This window comes from Rhinopithecus roxellana, chromosome 18 (genome assembly GCF_007565055.1).
Source record: "Rhinopithecus roxellana isolate Shanxi Qingling chromosome 18, ASM756505v1, whole genome shotgun sequence".
In the NCBI taxonomy this organism is placed as follows: Eukaryota; Metazoa; Chordata; class Mammalia; order Primates; family Cercopithecidae; genus Rhinopithecus; species Rhinopithecus roxellana.
The window spans coordinates 78,637,528-78,655,584 of NC_044566.1; the positions used below are offsets into that span (position 1 = coordinate 78,637,528).

At 37.4% G+C, this 18,057-nt stretch overlaps 1 protein-coding gene across 3 annotated transcripts in view; it reads right to left on the reverse strand.

Annotated features, from left to right (window-relative positions):
- TBC1D4 (TBC1 domain family member 4) overlaps positions 1 to 18,057 on the reverse strand; it is a 129,959-nt gene that overhangs the window by 14,455 nt on the left and 97,447 nt on the right. For all 3 annotated transcript variants that reach the window (XM_030922342.1, XM_030922341.1, XM_030922343.1), the window contains 5 exons: positions 13,968 to 14,128; positions 10,884 to 11,093; positions 7,225 to 7,383; positions 3,166 to 3,324; positions 228 to 472 (listed from right to left, as the gene is read on the reverse strand). In XM_030922342.1, coding sequence (XP_030778202.1) covers positions 228 to 472; positions 3,166 to 3,324; positions 7,225 to 7,383; positions 10,884 to 11,093; positions 13,968 to 14,128 — 934 coding nt within the window. The remainder of the gene's footprint in view (positions 1 to 227; positions 473 to 3,165; positions 3,325 to 7,224; positions 7,384 to 10,883; positions 11,094 to 13,967; positions 14,129 to 18,057) is intronic.

An 18,057-nucleotide genomic window follows, 5' to 3' on the forward strand; every position in this document is an offset into this window, starting at 1 on the left:
TTTAGGAATTTTATGGAAAAGGTATCCTGCCTATGGGTCTCATACACTTAGAAGTTTACCTAAATAGCAAATCCCACACTAAGTGAACTAAAACATGCCCCAGTGTTCATCCAAGTTCTAAGACAATAGCTCTCCATTTCTTTAAATCTGAACTGTAATAACTGAGAAGAGGGCCAGGATTTCTGGTAATAGTCTAATACCTTCCTTGGGAAGCACAAGTGCCTCACCTGCAGCGACATCATGTCAGGTCTGTACTGCTTGCGGAAGCCAAGGTCATACATGAGGAATTTCAGCATTTCAAAGGCTTGTTCTTCACTCATGTGCAGAAGCAGGACTCCAGCCACAAAGCTGATTCCCTGACAGTATCCCACTTCTTTGTCCAGCAAAGAATAGGCTTTCAGGAGGTTAAACAGTGAGAGTTGCCCTGGCCCAAGCTGTACTGAAAAGTAAGGGTGAGTAGGAAATGTCCTTCCTGCAGACGAAAAGAAGAAAAATATTTTTTGAAATGTCCTCATGCCTTGGAGACCATAGTGAAATTGCAATTCAGTGACCTCCAAGAATAAATAAACACTCTTTCCCAAACCAGTGAGAGTTGCTTGGAGTCACCATGTAACTAAGAGTCTCTCTCTCTTTCATCCCAAGTCCTGCGAGGCTACCATACCATCTTCACATGTATGATATGGGAGGAAACATTTTATGCTAACCAGTACTTCTTTGTAGCAAAAAATAAAATAAAATAAAATAAAATAAAATAAAATAAAATAAAAATCCACAAACTGATGACATACCCAGGAGAGATACCAGGAAAACGGAATATAAAATTTATTCTGACTATATAAAGCAAGGCAGATTCTAATTCATATAAAGACTACCTTCTAAATGAAACCAGAAGTCTATAAGAGATACTATATTATTTAAAAGAAAATCTTCATAGTCTATCAACAGATTTATTTCTGCTTTTCTTATAATATGACACTGGAGGGACTTTTTGGGTTTGTTTGGGTTTACATTCAGACTATCATTCAGAAGAAAACTTCTTTTTCAACTATATTTTGCTCTTTGCTCTTAAAATACCTCCACAAGCCATGCAAACCACTTTCCTTTTTCAGTATCTAAAAATATCAAGGAAAATAAAGGGTCAAGTCAAGTCAATTTCAAATAAACACCCCTCTAAAATTTACCTCTAGGTATCAAATTACCACAGAGACACTTGAGCTGGCAATGTGAGTCCTGAATCACTAAAGGAGAGTTCTATACCCAGAAACAAATCCATCTTCACATCAAAGCTGTTTATACTGATATGGGACTTTCCTAGTGCCACAAAAATGAAGGGAGATGTTAGCGTCCCTGTGAAATGATTACTCGTGTCAGTTAGAACTTCCAAGAGGGCCAGGTTTTAAAATGTTTTCTCCCACATATGCTTAAAAGTGATTTTTTTTCCAGGAACCAATAAGATTAATTCTGCAGAGCCAGTAAGAGGAAGATATGAGAAAATAACAATTGCATGCTGAAGAAACACAGATGGCTACAAGTAGAGCCAAATAAGCAATTTTTTAAATTATGGTTTCATTTTCTCACTTAAATTTTTTACTAAGGAAAACTATAAATACACTTTCTATCCATTAACTTGATTCTAGCTCCATTTTTGTCTGACTGTAATATGATCTCATTCTCTCTCTTTAATAGGACATCATGACTACCCCTGATCGTATCACCAATTTGTGGTCAGAGAATCACAGATTTGCTTGGGAACACAGGGACTGCCTTGTTTAATGCCCCCACTTAGTAGAGAGGATTGACACTGAGAAGCAAGGTAATATGTCTAAGACCACAATTAGTGGCACAATCAGCACAAAAACTCATTTTCAGTTTCTCTGTAAAATCCCCTTTTTAACTCTGCCAGGCTCAAAAAAATAATTAACTGAGCTGGGTCCTTTCCCAACAAGAGCTATTTGTCATCCAAAAGGAACAGAGGTTAAAAACTAGGGTTTGGTTAGTGATTTTTCATATGCCCTAATATAAGATGACCCCAAACATAAGGTAATCTTGTATTTTCCCAAATGGGCCCAAATAACATATCTGGCCACCTGACATATATCAACTTTTAGGAGTACAAATAAATTGGTCAAATGCCAATGTATAATATTTAATCTAATAATGTAGATATTTTAAAATAATAAAGTATATTACAGAAAAATTAAACACAATATAATTTTTAAAAATCAAAGCATTTTTATTTCCACAAGTTATTTGAAAATCAGCATTTAAGAAGACTGCTGGCTGGGCACGGTGGCTCACGCCTGTAATCACAGCACTTTGGGAGGCTTAGGTGGGCAGATCATGAGGTCAGGAAATTGAGACCATCCTGGCTAACATGGTGAAACCCTGTCTCTACTAAAAATACAAATATTAGCCAGGCGTGGTTGCGGGCACCTGTAGTCCCAACTACTCGGGAGGCTGAGGCAAGAGAATGGCATGAACCCGGGAGATGGAGCTTGCAGTGAGCAGAGATAGCGCCACTGCACTGCAGCCTGGTCGACAGAGGGAGACTCCATTTCGAAATAAATAAATAAATAAATAAGACTGCCTTATGATTCTGTCACTGGAAATTCTCCCCCAGGCCATGAGTACCTACTCCTACCCTATTAGCGCAACTAATATTTCACTCACCCTATAGGTGTATAGTCATAATTTCCAACAACATAACCATTTATCATGTTGCTTTTAAAAGTGATAGATAAAGGATTGTTTTCAGCAATGTGTCCAGGAATACCTAGCACACCTTTGTTAAATTTTTAACCTATTCTAAGCCGTTTCAAAACCAGCATTGATTAAAATACAATTATCTTCCCTAAAAAGTCAGTTGTTCAAAATGCAGTAACTGAGAGCACCCCATAATATGACCTTTAAAATAATTTAAATATAAGATGGTTCCCTTTGCAGAGGCAAAGTTTTGGGGTGAAAACTTCATTTAATACGCAGGCATTTATTGGATCATCAATCAGGAACACGGCCAACTTGCCCTCAGTAAAGGACAAAGTCAATGGCTCCGCATATGCCAACAGGTGCTCTTTATCAGCCCCAAGAACAAACAAAAACCAAAACAACTCAACAGAAGGATCAGCTGTTTACGTTTGTAAATTATAATCCACATGCCAAACATACCTAAATCCACGAGAATCGCATGCTGCTGAGCAGTGAGCTGCTTCAAAAGTTCCTTATAGGATATGTCAGGAGGCTGTTGTTTATTAGGCAATCTGTGTCTGAGGCGGTACTGTAAAGCCAGGAACTGCCAAATTTCTCCTCGTCGACTTTTGGGAACTCCTACAATCAAGGAGATAAATAACCAAGGCCTTAAGCTCTGGAATGAAGTTGTTAGATCCCAGTTGCTTCACTATGTAATTCTGGTAAACAGGCAGCTGTGTGTACTGCACGCCACTCTAAGATCACGCAGTACGATTGACAGGAGCGTATTTTGACAAGCTTAATCCTATAGCTCCTGATGTCTTGCAAAAGAAAACCCTCACACAACACTTAACAATAATGACATTAACAACAACATCACCCATCACTGACTGGGCATTAATCAAACATTTATTGAGAGTGCCTAGCTACAGAGCACATGCACTCAGAAAACAACTCAACTATAAGGTAGGCAATTACTATTAGGCCCGCTTTACAGACAGAAAGCTGAGGCAGAGATGAAGTAATTGCCCCAAGTTCACATGGCTAGGAAGTGGCAGTTTAGAATTAGAACTCCGAAAGTCTGGTTTCAGAGGCGTGTATTCCCAAAAGTATCCCAAAGTGTATCCCAAAGTGTATTGCTGCCTATTTTCACTCTTTATTTGGCTTGAGGATAGCAACGAATGCTAATCCTAATTTACAACTCTAAATATTTGTCATCAACAAGTAACTTTATGATAGAGAATCAAATAGCATTCTTATATGGGCATTAAAAATGAAAGAATAGGCCAGGAATAGTGGCTCGCACCTGTAATCCCAACACTTTGGGAGGCCCAGGCGGGCGAGTCACTTGAGGTAAGGAGTTCGTTACTGGCCTGGCCAACATAGCGAAACCCCGCCTCTACTAAAAATACAAAAATTAGAGAGCGTGGTGGCATGCACCTGTAATCCCAGCTACTCGTGAGGCTGAGGTAGGAGAATGGCTTGAATCTGGGGGACAGAGGTTGCAGTGAGCTGAGATCGCACCACTGCACTCCAGCCTGGGAGACAGAGTGAGACTCTGTCTACAAAAAAAAAGAAATAATAAAAGTAGTAAACAATAAGAAGGTGTAACTGACATGCTCCAGAACAACATTCGCGCTTTGAGAAGAAAATGCTTAGCACATATAATAAAACATTAACTCTATTATGCTTCAACACCAAAATGTATCCCAAGCAGTTCGAGGACACTATGACTAATGTTTTTATGCCAAGGGAAATGAAGTAAGCACTGGGAGGGACAAAATTCAACCCTGCACAGTGCAGGCAACTTTATTTCACTCACTAGGAGTTTTCAGTTTGGACAGATTGAATCTGCAATGGGTTCCTTTGCTCCCGCTGGTTAAGGAAAGGCTTAATGGCAGTAATCTCTTCTGAATGAATGCCAGAGTTTGTACAAGCTGAAAGTATTATTGTCCAGTAGGTGAAACCGAGGCTTGTTGGCATGATTATGAGGCCTCTACAATATAGCTCCAAACTACCTTTCTAAGCACCATTACTTCCCAGTCCCTGATGTATACTAGACGCTTGTGGTCATTTTCACTTCTCCAGTTTTTAGCACCTACTGTTGCCTTTAGGGAATTTCAAGCTCCCTCACTTGATTACCCATTGTACATTCTATTCATCTTTCATGAATGAGCTTGAGTGTCACCTTTTCTGTTGAAGCTCTCTCTAACATCTCCAGATGTAATCAGTCCCTTTTCACACACTATTTGACTCATACTGTAACATTACCTTATTAGATTGCAGCTAGCTCTATATTGAAGTTTTGTCTCTTTTCCCCACTTAAATGGTCCTTGAGAATAGCAAGCATATTTTCATCTCTGTATGATAAAATCATATCCCTTGCTGCTTATACATTTGTTGAATGAATGAATGACAGCATAGAAAATGTCATTTTTAGAAGGTAACTATCAGCCCACTAAATGAATCACTGATAACATGAGTGGGCAGTTTTATTATCCATCCAGTAATAAATGTACAAAAAGCGACATCATTCCAGTCAAACATACATTTATTGAGCATCCAGTATGTAGCACAAAATAAAGCAAAGCAGTCAGGATGCCTCATCATTGAGTGATGAATAAATCCATTCTCACGAATATCATCTCATTCATTCATTCATTCATTCATCCATTCATTCATTCAGTAACAAGTGCAAGATACTGTCTTAGGTGCTAGGTGTGCAGTCGTGGGGTAAGAAAAACATTAAACAAATACATACATAATTATTAAACTATAAATTATGATTAAGTATAATTAATCATGAAAAATAATGATAAAGCACAATGAATTGATTTTTTGGGGGGTCGGGGTGGTGCTCTGAGGAAATGGTATTTGAGGGACCTGAGGGATAAAGGGATGCTCTGGGCCTAAAGTGCAGGCAGCAGGCACTCCAGGAGAGGACCAGGGGAAAGGGCGGAGGAAAGAGGAGTGAGAAATGGGGTAGAAAGAAAGGGAAATGGGAAATGAAAATGTAGAGAAGTAAGGAAGAAGAAGAATAGGGAGGACTGGAACATTCCATGCAAGAAATAGTAAAGGATATATCAGTGCTCAAAGTATAACAGTTCAGTGTCTCCAGAGCATACAATACACGGTAAGGAGAGATACAAAATTAGATCAGAAAGAAGGAAGGAGAGATTATAGAAGAACGATATGGTTTGGCTGTGTCCCCACCCAAATCTCATCTTGAATTATAGCTCCCATAATTCCCACGTATAGTGAGAAGGACCCGGTGGGACATAATTGAATCATGGGGGCAGTTTCCTCCATACTATTTTTGTGGTAGTGAGACTCATGAAATTTGATGGTTTGTTAAGGAGAAACCCCTTTCACTAGGTTCTCATTTTCTCTCTTGTCTGCCTCCACGTAAGACATGCCTTTCACCTTTCACCATGATTGTGAGGCCTCCCCAGCCACGTGGAACTGTGAGTCCATTAAACCTCTTTTTCTTTAGAAATTACTCAGTATCGGGTATGTCTTTATCAGCAGAGTAAAAATGGACTAATACAAAGGCCTTGGGCACAGGGCCAAGAAGTTTAAACTGTATCCAATAAGAAATGGGAAGATAAGCACTCCTAAAATATCTTTGAAAATCATTTCAAAAAATGGTGTAATCCGCATCTCACAGACATTCTGTTAACCATTACTGTGTCTCCCAAATAAAGCATTCAATAAAAATCTTTAGGATTTCCATATCTTTAAGGATAAAGAACACTATATTAAGTTTGTCAATGAAGCAGCTTTCAAAATAACTCTTATCTCAATTTAAACTTAACTGTGGATCAACAGTCTCACACATTGGCATAGGCTTTTAAAACAACATTCGTTATAGAATTTCTTTGGGTATTTTGGAATTTTTATTTTACATCCACAGTTTATGTAGGCTATAGAGATTCTAATTTTAACATATTTAATGTGAGTCACAGAAATTGCAACTAAAAGTTGACTTATTCATTTTATTTTTAAATTTAGAATTCTTAAATATCAGGCATCTTATATGGCATAGCAGCAATAAAAGAATAAATGCAATATAATGGCTAAATAAAAGCAACTTCTCCAAAATTAGTGAAGAAACGAATGGATGAAAGAAAAGTGGTTGATTACTTAGCCAGAATATAAGTCTCTCTCTATATAAATACATACAAGTATATATACACATTCATGTAAACATACATATATGTAAATGAATACTTCTGACCAAATGATGAAAATGAGCCAAGTTTGAAAGACTGAATTATTAATAATTTTATGGCAGTGATCAAAGATTTATATCAATGCATGCCCTTCTTTTCTGGTAAACAACACCACCAAGCTGAAAATAGGTTTGTGCTACCTCCTCAGAGACAGTCACTAAACTACAAGAAGAAACAAATCACTTCTTTTTTTTAATAAGCAAAACACAAGGACAAAATTACATCTGAGCTCCACATATCAAACAAACAAAAAAATCCCGCAGGTTTTTCTGTAAAAAACAAAAATTATTGAGATTATCCCAAATACCTTCTTTAAGAAGAGTGTGAATATCTTCCATATCACATCTGATTTTAGCTCTGCAGTTTAACAACTTCTTATCCCAAGTTATTAAGACCTCTTTCTGACATGCACCAACTTCTTCATAGTCTAATTTAACTTTTCTGGACTGGAGTTCATCTCTGCTTGCTAAGGAAAAAAGAATTTACGTAAGACCAATGTGTTTTTAAAATGTAAAATTTTAAACATTTGATTGTATTTGTAAAACCATACCAAATGACTTTCAGGAATTAACTGGTAGTATATCTTAAAAAGAAAATTTAAAACAAATTGAGGATACATGAAAGGGTCTCAAGCTTTGAGTCATTTCATGAGAGAACAAAATGAGGAATAACTTCCCAAGGAGGTTTTACTCTGTATCTTACATATGGTAACTCTGCTAAGCATAAAAAGTAAACCATGTTGATCATTCTATAATTTTCCATTTTTTTGACAAATGTGATGGATAGCCTAGGAAATGATAGCTCACATCATCTTAAACACCACTGAAGTGTTAATATTTTATATGTGCTATACATGAGCAAAGACTCATGCTAATCTTGATTTGAAAAATATATGACCATGATAACATGATACATTTTTATAACTGTTTCCAGAGTTATCCACACTGCCCTTAATAACTAATAAAACTAGCTTATGTGTTCCTGTGTTCGTTATTCTCTCTTTTGTTTGCTTTTGGTTTTGCTTTTTAGAGACAGGGTCTCCCTCAATACCCCAAGCTGGAATGCCGTGGTGCAATCATAGCTCACTGTAGCCTCAACCTCCTGAGCTCCCATCTCAGCCTCCTGGGTAGCTGGGACTACAGGCATGCGCCACTACACTTGGCTAATTTGACAAACTTTTTTGTAAAGATGGGGTCTCACTATGTCGCCCAGGCTGGTCTTAAACTCCTGGCCTCAAGCAATCCTCCTACCTCAGCCTCCCAAAGAACTGGGATAACAGGTGTGAGCCACTGTGCCCAGTCCTCCTGTGTTCATTTGTAATAAACTTAAAAAGGAAAATTCCTTTCACTGAAGTTAACACTAATTCTATTTTTTAAATAATAAATAATTCTCTCTAATTTGATGGTCGAACATACATGCCCAGAGCTCATTAAAATAAATGTCTATAAAAGCAACTAGTATCTTGATTTGGTCTTTATTGTGAAAAATTGATTTCAAAAGAGAAGGAAGAGCGGACACAAGAGTATACTTCTTCTCTTCATTAGGATCACGGTGGACAGGAACGTCTCAGAGCAATCTATATTCACGCATGCTCAAAGCGCTTGGCCACCTTACCTCCTGCAACACAAATCTTTGTCATGCATCCCAAGTCCTCGACAGCACAAAAACAACAGCAGAATGAAAGTTACTCTTTACTTAGTGTGTTTGAAACCATTTCAAAAGACTTAAAATATCTTATAACAAACTTATTCAAGCAAGGCAGTAAAAATTCTTACTTAAAAGTCCAGACATAACCTAAAGATAAATCGCAGTACAAAACTATTCCTTCCGGATACCACAGATGGCTTTCTAACACGGTTTAGCTTGGCTGTTTGGCTACTTTCTTTATATTTCTCTGATAACCAAATAATTTTTTTAAAGGTGTGGGTTTATTAAGGCTAAAAACAAATATACTCCTATATATAACTTTACTAATTATTTTCTTCACGATGGACAAAACATACTTCCTTAGAGTTTTTCTCTAATCTTCTCTAGATTATTGTTCATTTAAAATAATCGTAAGAATCTGCTTATGTAACAGCAGCACACCCTGAGGATAAAATGGTGAATAGGGACAGTTAATATCTACCCTTAACTGTTTAGAAAAGACTAAAGAACTATCAAGAAATAATTATCCATTGGTTGGAATTTTCATAGTTTAAACTATTTTTTATCTCTGTTATGTAGGCTGAGAAACAGAGAACTGATAAAGGTTTCTGAGAATGTATTCTAAATGTCACCTCCTTTCTTATCCTGTAAAATCAGAGAATATAACTGACCTCAGAATACACATGCAGCCATTTATGTAAAACATTCCATTTCCTTATATTTACATAGCTGAGAAATACTGCGGGGTGCTGGGGAAAGCCCGAGAACCACGATGAATAAACCTGAGTTTTGGTACTTGCTCTGCCAACATGTCACTATTTGACCTTAGGTTAATTCCCTACCTTCCCCGAGGCAGTCACTACTTCTGCTGTAGAATGAAGAATCTAGCTAAGTAATCTCTAGGACTATTTCTATTTCAAATAGTCTATGATTCTGAAACTATCCTTTGATATTTAATATCAGATTTTTTATTTGTACATACTCCCAAGTGAAATATAGTTTCATGCATTAAATTTTTTGAGGGAATGATGACCATTTTCTTTTTTTCAACCTATTTTCCTGACTTAGTTCAAGATATAACCCCTTGCTTACAATTAAGAATTCAATTTCTTTTGAAACCTGTGAAACTTCAAGTGGGCAGACCATTTATCGCACTGAACTTTTAAAATTATGCTAATGACAATTAATAGCATTTTTAATTTTAAAGAAAAGAGGATATATTTCCAAAGGATATTTAAAATCCTACGTACTTTTCACTCCGCCAACAGCAATTTTTAAAAATGTGCTCTTGCAAACTACATATAGTTAAAATAAAAAATTGAATTGAATCATAGGTGCAGTAACAGGAATTTTAAGGTAGATGATAAACTCAGCAATGTGGAATACCTACACTAAAAAAGCTTTAGGAAAGACAACAAAATAAAAGCAAGTGAGAGAAATACCTAAATTATACTTGTGCCAATAATCTTAAAGGTCAAACGGACTACTTAGGTTAAATGTTTCATTTTACAAGTGTAAAAATGAGGCCCCTTCAGGTTAAGTGATTTTCCCCAAAGAATGAAATGTATACATTTTTTGGATTTCTTAGCATCTCCTTATATGCGGTTCTATCAGTACTGGAGTAAATTACATCATTCTTTCAAGGGTGAAAACACATTCCAAAGCATTTGGTAATCATAAACTTAGCAATAAACCACCACAAACAGTACAAAATCTATTATAAATTATTTGATTATAAATGTAATAACTTGAATATAATTTTGTTAAATAGAAAATTTACAAAGCATTAACAAAAAATAGGAACAGACTTGGCTTGATAACAGATAATTACAATTAAATAGTTAAATTGAATACAATGTAAGCAGAATTTATTTGAAGTAGGCATATTTCTCCCATTATGAATGTAATTAACCTGAAACTTGAAAATCACATTCAAAGAAAAAATTTGCTTTCTCATATTTAAGGATTTTTTAGAAGTGACACTAAGATAATAAACTTTCAGAAACATCAAATACATTGATATCATATTATCTACATTCTATTTTACCTAAATATACTCTAAGGGTTTCTTGTGTCTTAAATCTATTTAAAATACAAACCCACTTAAAACAAAACCACAAATATCTTAAGCTGACCTTTCCCATGTTATAACCACCTCACAAAATGGAAATCAACAATTATCATCAGCAGATATTCTTCTTAAAGTGTGCATACAGTCCAAAACTGAGTGCAGGTGGCATGTATGGGGAGAGAAAGGTAGGTTTAACCTACACCCTTCAATCATAGCATCATAGCATTTAGTCTATTAGAATGGCTAACCTTCAAGTTTCTGGTTTTCTTTTTCCATTCGAAGCAACAAGATTTGTTGGTGTATAGCTTTTCTCCACAAGCTCCTCAGTTCTTTTGATTTCTTTCTTTCTTCAATCTTTTCTGGGTCATCCTCCCCAGACAGGAATATAACCAGTGGTTCCTCCTCCATGGTTGGAGAGAGGGGGGACAGTGGCAGCAGCTCGTTCCTGTCCAATCCATCTGCCGAGAAGAACACAGTGAGAGGCATTCCTTAGCAGTAACCCAGACTACACAAGTTTCTGCAGAATTCACATTCTCATCTGATCTTCTACACTTAAAAATGTCACAAAGCCTCTTTTCCCGTAACTTAGTTTCTGGAGCTAATATTTAAGCGAATTCACTAGACTGAATTCCCCTTCCAGATTTCCCTGTCATGATGAAACAAAAGCATAGGTCATTTCACCACTTCTTCTTTCTACCCAGAGAGCTCTGTAAGATAGGTGCCCTAAAACTAACTGGCCTCCCCTGAGTCCAACACTTCTGCAATTTACTTACATATATTCTCTGGCTGTGAGGAACAAGAAAATTAAGTGGCTAGGTATCGGTGATCTCCAAAGGTCTACATCGATCATCAGAATCCATCAGAAGCAGAGCCACTGAGCAATGCTGGGTATCTCCTGGGTGAGCACAGTACTCTGTCTGCTCACTCCTCCTGCAACACCTTTTTCTTTTTCTTTTTCAACTTTTATTTTAGGTTCAAGGGGTCCATGTGCAGGTTTGCTACATGGGTAAATTATGTGACTCTGGGGTACTACGTACAAATGACTTCACCACTCAGGTAGTGAGCACAGTACCTGAGAGGTAGTTTTCAATCCTCATCCTCCCACCCTCCACCCTCAAGGGGGTCCCAGTGTCTAATGTTCCCTTCTTTGTTTCTACGTGTACTCAATGTTTAACTCCCACTTATAAGTGAGAACATGCAGTATTTGGTTTTCTACTCCTGTGTTAATTCTTAGGATAATGGCCTCCAGCTACATCCATGTTGCTCCAAAGGACATGATTTCATTCTTTTTCACGGCTGCACAGTATTCCATGTGCAACACTCCCTTAACAGGTGACTCATTCTCTCCCTTCCTACTGCCAATGATTTTCCTATTAACAACCATAATCACATCTCTTAAAACATTTCAATGGTTGCTCATATCCCAAGAACAAATTGGGACTAATATTTAAGTCCCTTCAGATTCTGGTCTCCACTCAGATTTCTAGTATCATATATCAATCTCCCATTCTTTGCATCCATTATGCTGAATTTCTCATGATTCTCTGATCTGAAAAGTTCACTCAAATGACTCCAGAGCTTCGTCATTCCTTCTTTCTAAAGCACGGTTCTTCCAGCAACGAGTTTAAATAAATATCTAATTGTTCTGTGAAGCTTTTTCTGACCATCTCAGGCAGAGTTAACTTCATCTTTATTAATACCAGTTGTTTCCTTCTATTTTTGTTTTTATTCACTGACCTCTGTCTTTACTTTTATTATTTACTTCCATATGTTTTCCTGTTGTTGTTTTAAAATTTTAATACCTGGCTCAAACTAGCTTTTTGAGTTGAACACTCAGTATAACTAATTTTTGGCCTTCTTGATTTTATGTAAACATATTCATGGCTTTTAACGGCTCCCTAGATCCATTTTAATAGGTAAGACTCTAATCATCGAATTTTCTTCCTACTAGCTTCTAAGAGTAGTTTTCTATTCCCAAACACATGTCATTCTACTTGTCTTCTAATCCTTGATTTCTTTCTTTTTTTGGCATTGTGGTCAGATAATATTTGTATAAACGATCATGGTTATCTGAATTTCAAAATGATTCACTTAAAAATCTTTGTGGGGCCGGGCGCGGTGGCTCAAGCCTGTAATCCCAGCACTTTGGGAGGCCGAGACGGGCTTATCACGAGGTCAGGAGATCGAGACCATCCTGGCTAACACCGTGAAACCCCGTCTCTACTAAAAAATACAAAAAAACAAAAAACAAAAAACTAGCCGGGCGAGGTGGCGGGCGTCTATAGTCCCAGCTACTTGGGAGGCTGAGGCAGGAGAACGGCATAAACCCGGGAGGCGGAGCTTGCAGTGAGCCGAGATAGCACCACTGCACTCCAGCCTGGGCGACAGAGCGAGACTCCGTCTCAAAAAAAAATCTTTGTGGACAGGTACATCATTACATTTTATGAATGTTCCAAGTGTGCTAAAAATTAGTGAGTTTTCTCCATAGGAGGCAAAGTTCTGTATAAATATTAGGTCAAGCTTATTTATTTGTGTTACTCAAATACTATTTATGTTTAATTTCTAAAGATGAATATGTTAAAATCTCCCATGGGAGCTATTAATTTAGTGATTTCACTCCAGAATTCTTTTAGGTGTTATTTTCTAGCTCTCAAAATTACATCATTATGTATGTTCTCATGATTGTTCTATCTTTTTGTTTACCGTTACATGTGCTTTGCCTCTTTGGATGCTCTGGCTTTAATTTAATGAGTCAATTACTCAAAGAGAGCTGCCTGTGCTCTCTTTTGCTTAGTATTTGCCTAGTGTATTGTATACATTCCTTTATTGCTTAATATTTCTACATCAGCTTGTTTTATGTGTGGCTCTTATAAAAGGCTATGTTGCTTTTCTAATAAAAAGATCTTTGGAAGCTGAGGCAAGATGATTGCTTGAGCCCAGGAGTTCAAGGCTACAGTGAGCTATGATTACACTGCTGCAACCCCAGCCTGGGCAACAGAGCAAGGCCTGATCTCTGGGGCAAAAAAAAAGAAAAGAAAAGAAAGAAAAAGGACACATACTTCTTTCCTAGCACTATCATAGTTCCCTCTACCTTGCGGAGTAGGCCCAAGCACAGGTTTTTGGAAACTCTCTCACTCATTCATTCATTCAACAATCAGGTATTGACTGTCTAATGTTTTCTAATGGTACCTGAAAGAGAAACCACTGTGTCACATACAGAAAGTTATTTCTACACTGTCATCACTTAAATCTCTTTATACACAGCATTTGCATTCCATTAGCTAATTTCTGACACTTATAGGGATGAATTCCTTGGGGATTATCACACAGACCTTGCTGCTGCATTGCTGAGGGTGATTTGTTCATGGGAGAAGCAACCCTGAGGAAAATGCGCTGCCGCCAGGAGATCCGGCGAGGAGTGACAGAGGTTCCTCCCACACTTAGGGACTCATTGCTGCAGGTAGACGAGGTCCTTTTCCTCCCTTCTCCATCACTGTTGAAAGCAAATAAACATATCACTTGTAAGGAGAGCTGCACATCATGGCACTTCACAACCAACTGGTAGCACAAGCCATTCACAAGTTCTGTCACGGGCAAGCACAAGCCACAGGCAACATGGAGCAATGTGTCACCAGGCACACTAGTCACCCAGGCCACCACATCCTGGGGAAACAGCAATCTAGGCCACAGCCCAGTCAAGAGAAGCTCCCCTGTTTCTACTCATTCCTTAGCAGCCAACCAGTCCTAGTTCTAATCCGAGGAACAGAAGCACTTTTAAGGAGGAATACAGGTTGCTTAAGTCATGAACTCATGCTTTGCTAAGGAAATAACATGAATAGCTTATTCTTAACAAGGTAAATATTCCATAAAAGGCTCACAAAGTGCTTTTGTTAGAGCTCTTATAGAACATGTCAATAAGGACTGTTTCTAATTGCCTATGACTGTTAAGATCTGTCTCTGAATTGTCAGCCACCAATAGTTGGATCATGGCAGAAGATAACCTGAATATAGGCAGAACAGTCAACCTTGGGATTATTGTTAGGTGATATACCAAGAAAAAACTGGGGTCAAATAAGATTGGATGGCTAAGTTAAAAAATAGATCTTTTAAATTTTTATTGACTTATTTATTTTGTGAGATAAGGTCTCATTTTTTCACCCAGGCTGGAATGCAGTGGTGCAACCACAGCTCATTGCAGCCTCCACCTCCTGGGCTCCAGAGATCCTCCTGCCTCAGCCTCCCGAGTAGCTAGGACTACAGGTGCACACCACCACACCTGGCTATTTGTTTTAAAAAATCGTCATAGAGACAGCGTCCCACTGTGTTGCCCAGTCTGGTCTCCAACTCCTGCGCTCAAGCAATTCTCCTGTCTCAGCTCCCAAAGTGTTGGGATTACAGACATGAGGCACCACACCCAGCCTGTTAAAAAATGTTAACAGATTTATTTATAGCAGTACTTGTTAGAGACTGTTAATACACTGGCATGCATTGTACCTCTCCAACAGGGAAACAGTGTATAGAAATCCCCCAACTTATTGAAATTAATTGACTCTAGAATCACCTCCCTCATTTTTTTGGGGGGGGGGGCAGGAGGAGTGTCACATCATTCAATATTAGTGCATAGGAAAATGCTCCTCTACTGTAAACATTTCATTTCCTAGAAAAGACCACTTTGAGTTATGCTAGGCCTATCTGCAAAAAAAGGTCAGTATGACTCAAAATTATTTTTGAGATCAACTATGTTTGCTGCTGGAAAACCCTACAATAATTGGTGCTGTTAGTGGCAGGAATATATTACATTTTTAAGTTTCACAGTCTGAGTTTGCCTTAGAGAATGATGAGGATACCAATATTTACAGGTGATGATACCAACAAATGAAGGTATAAGACTTTTGATGGAATCAAAAAGGTCATTGCTGAGGTCAGAAATAAAGCTCAGCCAGAACAGCCACCCTCAGATACTCAAAGGAACTCCATAGTGTTGAGGCAATTAATAATGAGAAGAGCAATTCAGCATCTGCCTATCGTATCTTTATTTACTCAGTCAATTCAGTTAGTTCTAGTCTGGATCTGTTTTATGGAAACATTACTTCTGGATTGACTAAATAAAAGTTAAAAAAAGACTTCTGAGCTGCTGTGCAGACAGTAAGTATTATGATGTGATATTTAGAAAGTACAGTACTTGATACATATATCTCAATATAGTCAAATTCTGGTTATTATATATCCTGAATAACATTATAACCCGAATATGTGTCCATTGTTCAAAATTCCTGAGGCAGTGGCCAGGAGCTGTGACTCACCATCTGTAAACCCAGCACTTTGGGAGGCCGAGGTGGGCGGGTCACCTGAGGTCAGGAGCTCAAGAGCAGCATGACCAACATGGTGAAACCCTGTCTCGACCAAAAATACAAAAAAAAAAAAAAACTTAGCTGGGCATGGTGGCGGGCGCCTGTAATCCCAGCTACTTGGGAGGCACAAGGTTCTCTTGAACCCAGGAGGCAGAGGTTGCAGTGAGCCGAGAATGCACCATTGCACAGAGCAAGACTACATCTTAAAATAAAATTATAACTAAAAAAAAAATTTTTTAAAAACTCCCTGAGGCTGGGCACAGTGGCTCACACCTGTAATTCCAGCACTTTGGGAGGCCAATGCAGGTGGATCACTTGAGGTCAGGAGTTCAAGACCAGCCTGACCAACATGGCAAAATCCTGTCTCTACTGAAAATACAACAATTAGCCAGGTGTGGTGGTGCACGCCTGTAATCCCAGCTACTCAGGAGACTGAGGTGGGAGAACTGCTCGAACCCGGGAGGCAGAGGTTGCAGTGAGCCAAGATCACGTCACTGCACTCCTGCCTGAGCAACAGGGCAAGACTCTGTCTCACAAAACAAAACAAACCAAAACCAAAAAAAAAAAAAAAAAATTCCTGAAATATTGAATATATATATATTTTTTTCTTTTACTTGCACTTTGGAAAACATTAATGCAAGTATTTCCCTTTTAAAAATATGATTCGAATGTTCTATATATAATAGTGACAACCCAATAAATACTGTTGAAGTACTCATTATCTTCATTTTTGTAACACGATCTTGCTGGCAGTTATTTGCTAAATGCCCAGTTCATAGGTTTATTTCCAGCTTCTAGTGTAGTAATGGGCAAATAATAAGCACTCAAAAATATCTACTGAATAAATTAATATTTTATAAAACTAAATGACATATTAACTCTGAAGGTTAAGTGAAACAGACAAAAATATTGGCTAGGCTAACATGTCAGGAATAAATAAAAGATCTACCTTCTTAAAACCCTTTATTGGGAGTCAAGTCCTAATAGCTTTGTTTTTCTAAAGTATGTTCTGAACTGTTGATGGCACTGGTAGGTATTGACCACAACAATGCTGTTAATAAACAACAAAAAGCATATTTTTTCTAGTAAGGTGTTATTCTTTTCCTACATAAAGCCATCTAATTTATAATTTAAGCTTTGAAAGCTAAATGAAATACTTATTTAAAAGCACTATTTCAATGCTCCAACAGGGCAAAAGATCAACAAATATTAATTTATCTTGACTTTTTTAGTGCTCTAACAAACCAGAGTTGACCAAATCAAAGGATTCTGAAATGTTTATATTTTAATGCTGGAATGAATACAGCTTGTAAGAATCACCTTCCAATTCACTGCTAATGACATATCAAGTGTTTAGAAGGTACTAAAAATAAAACTGAGCTGTACCCATATCAGTTTCATGATTGCCTATAAAACATAAAGTTTGGGGGTCAGTATGTTATAAAAGAGGTGCCTACAGTATTTACATTAGACCACTGATACCTATTCAGAAATTTCATAAACCTAAAATTTTAAATCCTATAATATGAATAAACTGCCCAATGACATATTTTTCTCCCATGTCTGGAATTGAATGACTAGTAATAAGCCAAAAAATTAGCAGTAAAAATAAAAGATAATAATATACTGAAAAGAAGAACTTACAGAACAAACCATTGACCCTTTATCTTGTACTAAAAATCAACATCTTGAAAAAGCAGTTGGTTGCTGAGATACGGCAAAAGCAGCTCTGCTTTTAATAAGAGAAGATCTGTATTCAGAAGTCAAGTTCCCAATAAACATTTAAGCAGTCAGTGCGATTATGCAACTTATAGCAGTTTCCTGTTTGATTTACATTTAGTCAGCAATCTGACATTCTTAAGGTGGTAACTGCAAGAATCAAAACCAAATGAAACACTGCATCAGAATTCCTATAACCTAACTTGGAAACTACACTGGGATGGGGGTGGGGGGAGTTTATTCCTTTTGGTTTCTTTGTTTTTTATTACAATATTAGTTATCACATTGACTTTTCCTTTAATTAAACTTAGATAAGAAAGCATAATGGCTACTTTTTGAGTAAAAATAAAAA